Genomic DNA, 9,810 nt, shown 5'->3' with positions numbered 1-9,810 from the left:
TCTCGCTACTTGCCCTCCCAACAATGCTAATGCTACTCCCATTTTTGGCAGCCATGACATAAATCCCTTGGGCTCTTCCAACAAGCTTTGTTGTGAGCTTGGGCCCTTGGTGTTCTTTTTTTTATGGGAAAACAATCAAGCTTTCATTTAATAAGCTGAAACTGGATTACAACAGAGAAGGGGAAATACAAAAACTGAGACAGATCAGATGTCATTAAGAATTAAGTGTTCTACACAACTGGGATTAACTCCCTTCCAAATTTGAGAAGAATCTGATAGTTTGGCAGCTTTTGCGAGTTCATGGGCAACTCTGATTTGGAAAAGAATTTGGCACCAAAAAGTCCCCCCAAAACTCAAAGTCTTTGCTTGGAGAATCTGTGTTAATGCCTTCCCACTATGGAAAATTTAAGCCACAGAGGCATAACATGTTCTTGCTTTTGTCCCATCTGTGACAAAGCATTTGAGACTGTCGCCCATGCTCTTTTTCACTGTGATCATGCCAAGCTAACATGGGCTCTCTGGTCTGGCTGCCCTGTTGACCTTTCATGCCCAACATGTGATCCTGTTGACATCATTTTGGACATCACTAAGAGGGGCACTTCGCATGACTTGGAAATTTTCTTTGCAACTGCCTGGTCTATTTGGTGGAACCGTAATCAGGTGGTGTTTGAGGACACGGGCTCTCCTCCATGCCGAAGTTGGGAAATAGCTAATAGAACCCTTTCTGATTTTAAGGTTGCTTGTTCCTACCCCCCACTGCCCCTTTTCCCCCTACCATCAAATGGAAAGCTCCCCCTCCTGGCTTCTGCAAAATTAATGTTGATGGAGCCACATCTAATGTTGGTTCCAAATCTTGCATTGGGATGATTGTCCGGGACTGCCATGGCCACTCTATAGCAGCTGCTTGTGAAGTTCTCCAGTCCTCCTATTCTGCAGAAATCACTGAAGCCTTTGCACTTCTGCATGGGGTGCTGCTTGCCTTGGATTTGAGAATTTCCCATGTTATATTTGAGTCAGATGCCCTCTCCATTGTACAAGCCCTCAATTGTGGAGTGGCTGATGGTGAGATTGGTCTTATTCTCCAAGACATTAGAAGTCTCTCAGCCTCATTCAGCTGGTGCACATTCCTTCACCTGAAAAGGGATGGCCCTTGGTGTTCTTAAAGGTACTATTTGGTAATCTAGCAATTCTCACAGCAGTTGGGCTTTTGCAAGTAAGGGTGTCATGCAAATAGAAGTGGAGGTGGCTCCCCTTCTCCACAAGGGGCATGTTGAATTCTTTAAAACACCATAAATACTGCTGAAAAAGGTTGAGAAGATTAGAAAATGGAGAGTGAAGAGAGCATGATTAGTGAGGAAAGAAGACATTTTGGGATAGCCTATTAAATTTGTACTTTGGTTCCACTATATAGAGTGTGTTAGTTGATAATGGCTGTAACTATTTGACTATGGAAAGATTGGAAGCAAGAAAAGTTATATAAGATATATTATTTACATTTCTTCATTTAAACGTAAATCCTTTTGGTTGGTCACGTATGGCTTGTGATGAAGCAGTAAATGCGTAGAAGATGGAAACACCAAAAAAAAAAAAAAAAACATGTAGTAAAAAAAATGACAAAGTTTAACTATAAAATCAGTTGTAGCTTTAGGCTCAACTTTATTACATATTTTTTTATTGAAGGTAAATTTTGACAAATCCATCATTGGATTATATTTTCTTCTTATATCTTCGATACTTGCAAAATTTCTAGAAAATTAAATATCAATAGCTATGTTATCAATAAATTGTTTAAATTGTAAGTTTTTGTAGTTTAAAATTATGCATAAAATAAAACTTATAGATCACATAATAAATAATATTTGATTAACACAAAATTTGACGTATATTAAGAGTATAAATAATATGAACGGTTAGATTTTCAAAATATGAGGTAATTTTTATTTTATTGAGTAAGCTTGTAGTCTAAAATTACAACCAATTTTGTACCTAAACTTTGTCAAAAATAAAATGAGCCTCTAGCCTAGGGCACATGCATGCAAAGATGGCAAAGAACTCAACAAATTTTTAACAAAAGTTTTGCTAGAAACTCATGAACTACTCTTTTTTTTTTTTGTTGTTATATTTTCATTTAAATATTCTTCTTCTATTCCTTTTTTTTTTACTGTAGATAGAGTGAGCCGTTGGTGAAGGAAATAACAAATTTTAGTGAACTTATTTAGCAAAGCTGTTGTATTCCAACAATTGGAAATGCTTAGTGCAAATGCTCATTTGTTCAGTCATTGCAAATGCTCTTAGTTCTACTTTTATATTGTAAAACTTCCACATTTTCATCAACCTTTTACGGCTTCAAAAAACCACCTGTTGTCGTGTCTACTATACCAGGTATAAGGGCATAATAGATTAGCATTACATCCTTTCTTTTCATAGGATTAAGGGAGAAGATCCAATTTCGTAAGATTAATGGTTTCCTTTTCTAATACTTACAGCTATTAGTATTAGCATTGTGAATGTGTCATGTAGCACGTATGGCACGTGTACGTGTTATCAAGTTCAAATGATTATTTTTTGTTTTATTAAAATAAGATGAGATACAGTGGATCATAACCCCCGTGAAAGTTATTTTCTGATACATAAATAGTTGATTTTTAAAAGATAATTGTTTTCTTAAAGCTTATAAATTACTCTAAAAAGTCATGTATTTAAGATTAGGTGTAAACCATGTGAAGATAATTGTGTTCATGAATCATGTCAATAGGTACCTTGCCATTTAGCTTTGTGATTTTCTTTTCAAATTAACAATGGTACCATGTAGACATGTTTCTATATGATTCTACAACAAATATATCCTTTTATTGGAGAATACTTGACCTTGCAGCTTACATGGCTACACTTTTTTTCATTGTTTTTGTAGATCTAACAATCTTTCAATTAGTGAGAGTTACATACAGAAGTTGATTCCAGGTGTCTAGAAGCCCAGCAACACACCAATGGGTGCAATCCATGCCCTTGAATGCATTATAAGAGCTAGGATGTGCATCTTTTCTTAGTTGTGAGAGAGTGGTTATGTCAAACAACTGAACATGTTTCTCTATTGTACTTAAGACATCCTTCACTACATATTCTGCTGTTGGCAAACCACTTGGGTAAGTTGACCCGCTTATGGGTGTTGTCTCCTTTGCGCAGTTTGTCACTCCTGGCTCATTCCAATCAGTGCCACTAATTTTTACACAAGAAACAAACAGTCATCAAACTATGATTTGCCAATGCAATGTCAGTTTTCAAAATTGGATTAATCATACTTTTCATGCTTAAAGTTTGGTGTAGGTCCAATTTTGATCCTTCAAATATAAAATATTTTTATTTAGTCCTTAAAATTTTGAAAATAGAATAATCTGGTCGCTCTGTTTATTTTTCTATTTATGTGGCTAACGGGATACAGAAGCACCCCATTTTTGAGGGACCAAAATTGAACAATCAACATATTTCAAGAACCTATATCAAACTGATCCTATGAACAAAGAGATGAAATTGTTCCCATTTTGAAATTTTAGGAACCAAATCACAACTTTTAGATTAAAGGACCAAAATAGAACTTACCTAAACTTTCAGGCCAATTTTTTTTTTTTTTTATATGGATTTTGACAAATCCACTATTAGATTGCATTTTCAGATTATATCCTCTATTTGCAAAATTTTACGAAGATCAAAGATTAAAAGATATATCATCAATCAAATGTTTAAATTTTAAGTTTTTGTAGTCTTAAATATACATAAAAAATATGTTTATGATTGAATAGTAAATAATATTTTATTTGAACGAAATTTGATATATACGTTAAGAACATAAAGAACATGCAATCAAATAATTAAATTTTCAATATATGTAATCGCGTTAACTTATTAGTAAGAGTTTGTAGCAATTGTCTACAAACTAGTTTATAACCAAACTTTGACCTTTAGAAAAAGGAAAGTAACTTACTTGTAATGTTGTGGACTAATTCCTTGAAAAAAGACTTTAGTTTTTCCTGCATCCACATCTGTATCAACCCACCTGCCCCAAGTTGTCAAAGCCTTGCGAAAAGCACCCATACGATCCATGTCCTTGAGAACCTTGCCACCATCTTCAATATAATCCCATCTACAATCAATAATAAGGCAATCACAAGCTTATTTTAAACTCACACTCTGCTTCTTGTTTTTCTAATAAAATTGATACAAAAATGCATGATTTTATAAAGCTCATACGGTTGTGTAGGTCCACTACGGTACCACCAAAGCCAAGTGTTAAAAACCAGAACATCCATATCTTTCCATATGTAGCCATTTTTCAGAGAATCGAGCTTTAACACTCGACCAATTTGTTCTTCTTCGATGTCCACTAAGTAGTGAGTTAAAAATAGTAGAATTGAAACTCCGTAGTCCTGTACAGTTCAGTCCAATTCTTAGGCATTGAATTGCTCAAAATCAATGGAAAACTTTCAATTTATTATATACAATAATGCATTCAAGTACCTAACTTAAAATTTCTGATCATTTCTTACTTCTTATGGATTGGAAATCAATAACAGGTTTTTGTATATTTGATTGAAACATTACTAGTCAAGGACGGAGTCAGGACTTGAAGTTAGGGGCAAAAGTATAAATAAATAAAAAATTTAAAACTCCAAATAAAAATTTATTTAATAAACCATCAACAAAAAAAAGAAAACACAAAATTATTATTTTTAATATATTACAATGCAATCATTATACACAATAAATAATCGCTATGCACACAAGCAATCAGCAATTAACTAATTATTTTTAAAGTCGCAAATAATCTCTTTAATTACTATTATTTTTTAAAAAAATCTCTTCAATTTTTTAAATGATACTAAACTAATATACAATTACAAAAACACTAACAGACAAAAGAAAAGCACTACATAAAATGAATAAAACATCACATCACATCACATGGGCTGTTGGGCATTAGGATTAGGTGTTGATGTGTTGAAGTTGAAATGCTGGGCATTAGGTGAATAGGTGTTGACGTGCTGAATTGTTGAGCATTAGATGTTGCGTGTTTAGCTTTTTGATTATCATAAGAGAGGACTGGAGTCACTGAACAGCTTTTTTATTCATAAAAAAAATATAAATTTTGTTATTAAAGAGAAAAAGAGAAAAATAAGACAGACTCAGAAGTTTAAGGGCTGTTTAGTTTTCAAAAACCATCTCTCATCACTTCTCATTTAATTTTCGTCACTCATCACTCATCACTTATCACTTATCTCTCATAACTTAAAATACCCAATCTCCTAAACCCCACACGTTTGGCACCCATAACTCAGCTATGTTTTCAACCAAAAAACTAAAAAAATTGGGGCCCACGCACTGACCCAATGTCTTAAGACTTCTCTCGCTCCTTTTTTTTTGTTTTTCTTTTTTCTTTTTCCCCTGACTCTCATCTTTCTCTGCCTCTCCCTTTCGTTTTCCCCCTTGTTATTCTCCCAAACCCCTACATGAACCCAACGACAAAAATCAAGGTCTATGAGGGTGACGACGTGCTCTGACCCGAAGAAGGCTTGAGAGTAGCAAAACAAAACTCATTTCCTTTTTCTTTCTTTCTGTAGTGATTTGTATGGATTCTGGACCTCTCTATCTCTCTCTACATCTCTACTATCCGTTGTTCTTGTTTTCATCTCTGCTCTTTGGACTGATTTTGTGATTGGGTAACCCCAATTTGGGCTCCGAAGTTTGTCGATTTTGGGTTTGGGGTTCGTAAAATGAAAGGTCTTTTGGGTATGATTGTTTGGCTGTGGGTTTGGGGGTGCTAGTGGTCTGGTGGTGTAGCTTCTGTTTACCAAAAAAGATGGAGGAGTGATTTGGTTCCCATTGATGAAGAGAGCCATTGCAAGTAGTATCAAAAGGTGCGCTGGTGTGATGTTGCTCTGACCGTGGGTCCCATGTATGTGTGTTTAATTACCAAAATGTCATGAAAACTTAGTTTTGAATCTTTTGATAACTTGAAAACAGTTAAAATATGTTTTCAGTTTCTATAACTTATTACTTAAAAATCAGAGAATTGAGTAATGGAAACAAAAACTGGAAACACATCCAAACACACTACCAGCCATGGGACCCACCAATTTTGATTTATGGGTGATGAAAACAGAGTTATCGATGATGGAAACTGAAAATCCAAACAGCCCCTTGTCTTTCTCTTTCACTCTTTCTCTCTAGTGTCTTTTAGGCCTTGTTTGGTAATTGAGTTTAAACAACGAAAATTTTTGTTTAAACACCACAACATGTATTTCAACACATTTTTTCACCCACAAGTATTTTCACAAAACTTAAACAACGTTACTAGAAATCTTTTACCAAACGGGCCACTAGTCTTTTGACTCTCTTCTGTCTCTCATCTATGCCTCTCATTAAATTTTCTTCACAAATCACAATCTAAGTTAATCAAACAAGCATTAAAGATTCAGATATGAGAGGGATACACTATTCTCATCCAAAAAAATTCCTAGGTTTGGACAGTGCTGCGATGGACTGGTGGTGGCTTGTGGCGCCAAGTGTGGTGTGCTAGTTAGCCTTTACTTCTACTATTTTGCTTGCCGCTGCCCAACTCCTCAGTTTGAGGTCTTTTGCGTTCTACCTTAAGTTAGATTTTATTTTCTTTATTTATTTATTTTTTTGAGTGGCTTAGAAATCCCATTCTTTTTCCCTTTTATATTTGTGTGTTGCCTTTGGATGTTCTCCTACTCCTAGTTAGAATCAGCTTTGATTTTTTTTTTTTTTTTTTCGCTTGTGTGTTTTGGGGTGTTGTTGGGCTAATATTTGTTTATAGCTTTTAAAAATATCAATAATATTGTTGAGAGGGGAAAAGTGCAATTTTATTGAAACAAATTGTGAAAAATAATATATTACATATATACTAAAATTAAGAAAAAGAAAAAAATCTAGGGGGTCCACTGCCCCCCTCCCCACGTCCAACAATTACTCCATCCCTGTTACTAGTCAATCTCTTTGAAAAAATGAGGGGTAACACGACCTACCAACCATACCTCTCACTCTCAGATTTCGTAGAAGTAGGAGTTTTTTGTATTGATTACAACCTTTTTATTGAAACATTATTAGCATGCTAGTTGAAAGTCTTAACCTTCGGTGATACCAACAATCAAATAATATATGAAACCTAATTATTAACTTCATGAGAATAAGAGAAGCCAATGAAAATCACTCGTTCTAGCAAAGTTCATTTACCTCGAATGTTGTATTAGAATACAGGGGATTGCTCTCCACTATGATTTTGGAATCAGGCACAGCAGCATGAAGCAAACATACTAGTGATTCCCTCTGGTTGATACTAATGGAGTCCCCTACAAACATAATTTTCTTCCCCTTTAATCTCTGTAAAAAATCTTGACCATCAAATCTGCAATGTTTTCCCAGTAGGAAACATGGTTCTATTATTAGTAACACAACAACAAGCATAAATCCAAAACAAAAAAAACGAAAAGTAAGAAACTAATTAGACTGTTTTTTCGCAAAGAATTTATGAGACAAACTAAATTATGTGCTTAGGATGTTTGTCTTACAAAGCCTAGGTAAAAGCAAAAACAGAGAAAGAGAAGAGGAAGAAGAAGAAGATGATGATGATAACGATGTCTTAGATGTTAGGAGAGCTAATTAATTTTTTCTACAAGCACAGATAAATATTTTCAAGGTTAATTAGCCATGCGTGTCCTTTCATTGGGTTTTCATATAAAAAAGAAGATTTACAAAGTAATAATGTCTTCTTTGTGTAAAAGTTTGTTAAAAATAATTTCATATATTCAAATCCTATAGTATTTTAAGGAATTTTTATTTTATCTCTTCACTTTAATTTTTTTTCTTGTCCTTATTAGTCGTCCTTTTAATTAATTTATTAATTATATTTAGTACATGTTAGGAGTATTTATAGGATTTTCCTCATTGTATGATAGAAATATTTGAGGATCACATTCTATCTTTGAAACTGAACAGGATAGAAGATATGTGTCGGCCATAGATTGCTTTTTTGTTCCACCCTATTGTCTTTTATGTTAATCTTACCTCAAATGCTGGTGATTATATATATTTATACTACTATTTAAGAGAAAATTATTAAATACTCTGGGAGTACTATAAATGCGTACTCCCCACCTTCACATGAATTGTGGATCCCACTATAAATTTAATTAGTGGGATCCACAGTTATGTGAAAGGGGGAGTATGTATTTATGGTACGCCTAGAGTATCTAATAATTACCCTTAAGGGGCTTCTATTGTTTGGGATCCTCAATTTAAAGGCCCAAGATACCCTCCAATTCATCCATTTTTAAGGCTTAAATCATAGGATTAGACATGTAAAATTAGTAATTTAAGAACTCCTAATTTATAGCTAAATTAAACCGTATTTAAGAGAGTAAAAATCCCATCTCAATAAAGATGACGATATAACAACCACAAACCAATAAGAATTGAGGGGAAAATTAAGCAAACAGCCAAAATCCTATCTCAATTCCATCCACTTGGATTTCCTTTCATGGATATGCTACAACCATGAAAGAATGGCAGTTTTCTAGAGGCAATCGTTTTCGAATAAAAAACATATCTCCTCATAAAAAAGTGCATCGAGTGAATTTCTAAAGGTCAACAAAGGCAACTGTATTGTGAGGCTGCAAAAAATGGTACAAATATATGCCAGAAAGTCCACAGTCTAAAAGTCATCAAAATTTAGTGCTGGTTCGATGTAATTTATTTTACTTTAAAATAAAATTGGACAAAAATACAGTTATATAATGAAGAAGTATCACAAAAGTTATACATAAACTAAATTAAGGGAAACAAAAAGAATAAAAGAATTTTTAAAAGTAGCCAATAACTAGAAGATCTTGGTATGTGCAATCACATGCCTAATAGGGCACAGAGTAACTTTTTAAAGTTAATATAGCACAGGCTTTTTCCTTAAAATCCTAAATTCCTTTTCCCCATAACCCATTAAAAAAAAAGCCCGGATTTGAACTCATTTTCTCTATGAAAGACATGTAATGTCACTACTCCAATAAGCCATTGACAAATAAGCAGAGAAAATTTAAAGCAACCTAAAACACACTGCACAGAGAGAAACAGTATAGTACCTGGGTATGTCACATTCCTTGGGCTGCCATCTATATTTGAGGTAGAGACTTTCAGGTCGACCATACTTTTGGCAATCAAATTCCTTGCGGATATGAGGGCAAGCTGAAGAGTCATATAGAGGGTATGAATTGTCAAACACCCAAGTCCCTTCATAAACATTACAAGTTTTTTCTTGTAATTGTTTCCTCGACTTCACATGGTTGCTATGATATTGTTGTGAGTTTGCTACACAGAGACATGAAAAAATCACCAAGAAGGTCAAAAGGATGGGACACAATCTCTGAGTTACAAAACCCATGTTTAGTTTTGGCTGAGGTACAGAGTGAAAGACAGAGACAGAGACAGAGATTAGAATCTGTATATACACACAGAGAAAGAGAGTAAATCCACCTGGTTGAGAGTTTGAAAGTTTGAAACCATACATAAAACTAGGCAGCCTATTAATAACTTATTTGAAAAAGTACCAGTTACCATATGTTTGTAATTTAATTAAGACGCAATAAAAACAGAAATAAAAGTTGTTTTCTCTCATCATGTTTATCTTTGTTGCAAAATTCCTCTTTCCTCTTATAGATGCTTTATTTTCTATTCCACCAATTACTGTCTTTCTACGTATCTTTTTTCTTTTCTTTTTTTCCTTTTAAGGTAGCCAAAGTATTATAA

General features: G+C 34.0%; 2 protein-coding genes across 2 annotated transcripts; one reads left to right on the top strand and one right to left on the bottom strand.

The window, feature by feature from the left end:
• The first annotated feature begins 396 nt into the window (after positions 1-396).
• On the top strand, positions 397-1,163 carry LOC142616881 (uncharacterized). The gene is made up of 2 exons (XM_075789638.1): positions 397-652; positions 736-1,163. The coding sequence occupies exons 1-2, from the start codon at positions 397-399 to the stop codon at positions 1,161-1,163; spliced, it is 684 nt and encodes a 227-aa protein (XP_075645753.1).
• A 1,552-nt stretch (positions 1,164-2,715) lies between these two features.
• On the bottom strand, positions 2,716-9,549 carry LOC142617612 (protein trichome birefringence-like 38). The gene is made up of 5 exons (XM_075790524.1): positions 9,147-9,549; positions 7,249-7,420; positions 4,246-4,421; positions 3,980-4,138; positions 2,716-3,216 (listed from the first exon to the last, which is right to left on the bottom strand). Exons 1-5 carry the CDS (start codon positions 9,443-9,445, stop codon positions 2,925-2,927), a joined length of 1,098 nt encoding a protein of 365 aa, XP_075646639.1. The 5' UTR covers positions 9,446-9,549; the 3' UTR covers positions 2,716-2,924.
• Between the last annotated feature and the right edge of the window lie 261 nt (positions 9,550-9,810).

Source organism: Castanea sativa, chromosome 11 (genome assembly GCF_040712315.1).
Source record: "Castanea sativa cultivar Marrone di Chiusa Pesio chromosome 11, ASM4071231v1".
NCBI classification, from domain to species: Eukaryota; Viridiplantae; Streptophyta; class Magnoliopsida; order Fagales; family Fagaceae; genus Castanea; species Castanea sativa.
Note: the sequence above shows the minus strand (reverse complement) of the source record. Positions and strands in the feature narration are given on the sequence as shown.

What these genes read in the sequence shown, in the direction of transcription:
- LOC142617612 (XM_075790524.1), bottom strand. Translation starts at nt 9,445, where the DNA reads ATGGGTTTTGTAACTCAGAGATTGTGTCCCATCCTTTTGACCTTCTTG. An exon ending in ATTCTAATACAACATTCGAG is followed by an intron (nt 4,422 to 7,248) that starts GTAAATGAACTT and finishes TGAACTGTACAG; the next exon opens with GACTACGGAGTTTCAATTCT. An exon ending in ATTAGTCCACAACATTACAA is followed by an intron (nt 3,217 to 3,979) that starts GTAAGTTACTTT and finishes TGTAAAAATTAG; the next exon opens with TGGCACTGATTGGAATGAGC.
- LOC142616881 (XM_075789638.1), top strand. Translation starts at nt 397, where the DNA reads ATGGAAAATTTAAGCCACAGAGGCATAACATGTTCTTGCTTTTGTCCC. An exon ending in CTGGTCTATTTGGTGGAACC is followed by an intron (nt 653 to 735) that starts GTAATCAGGTGG and finishes TCTGATTTTAAG; the next exon opens with GTTGCTTGTTCCTACCCCCC.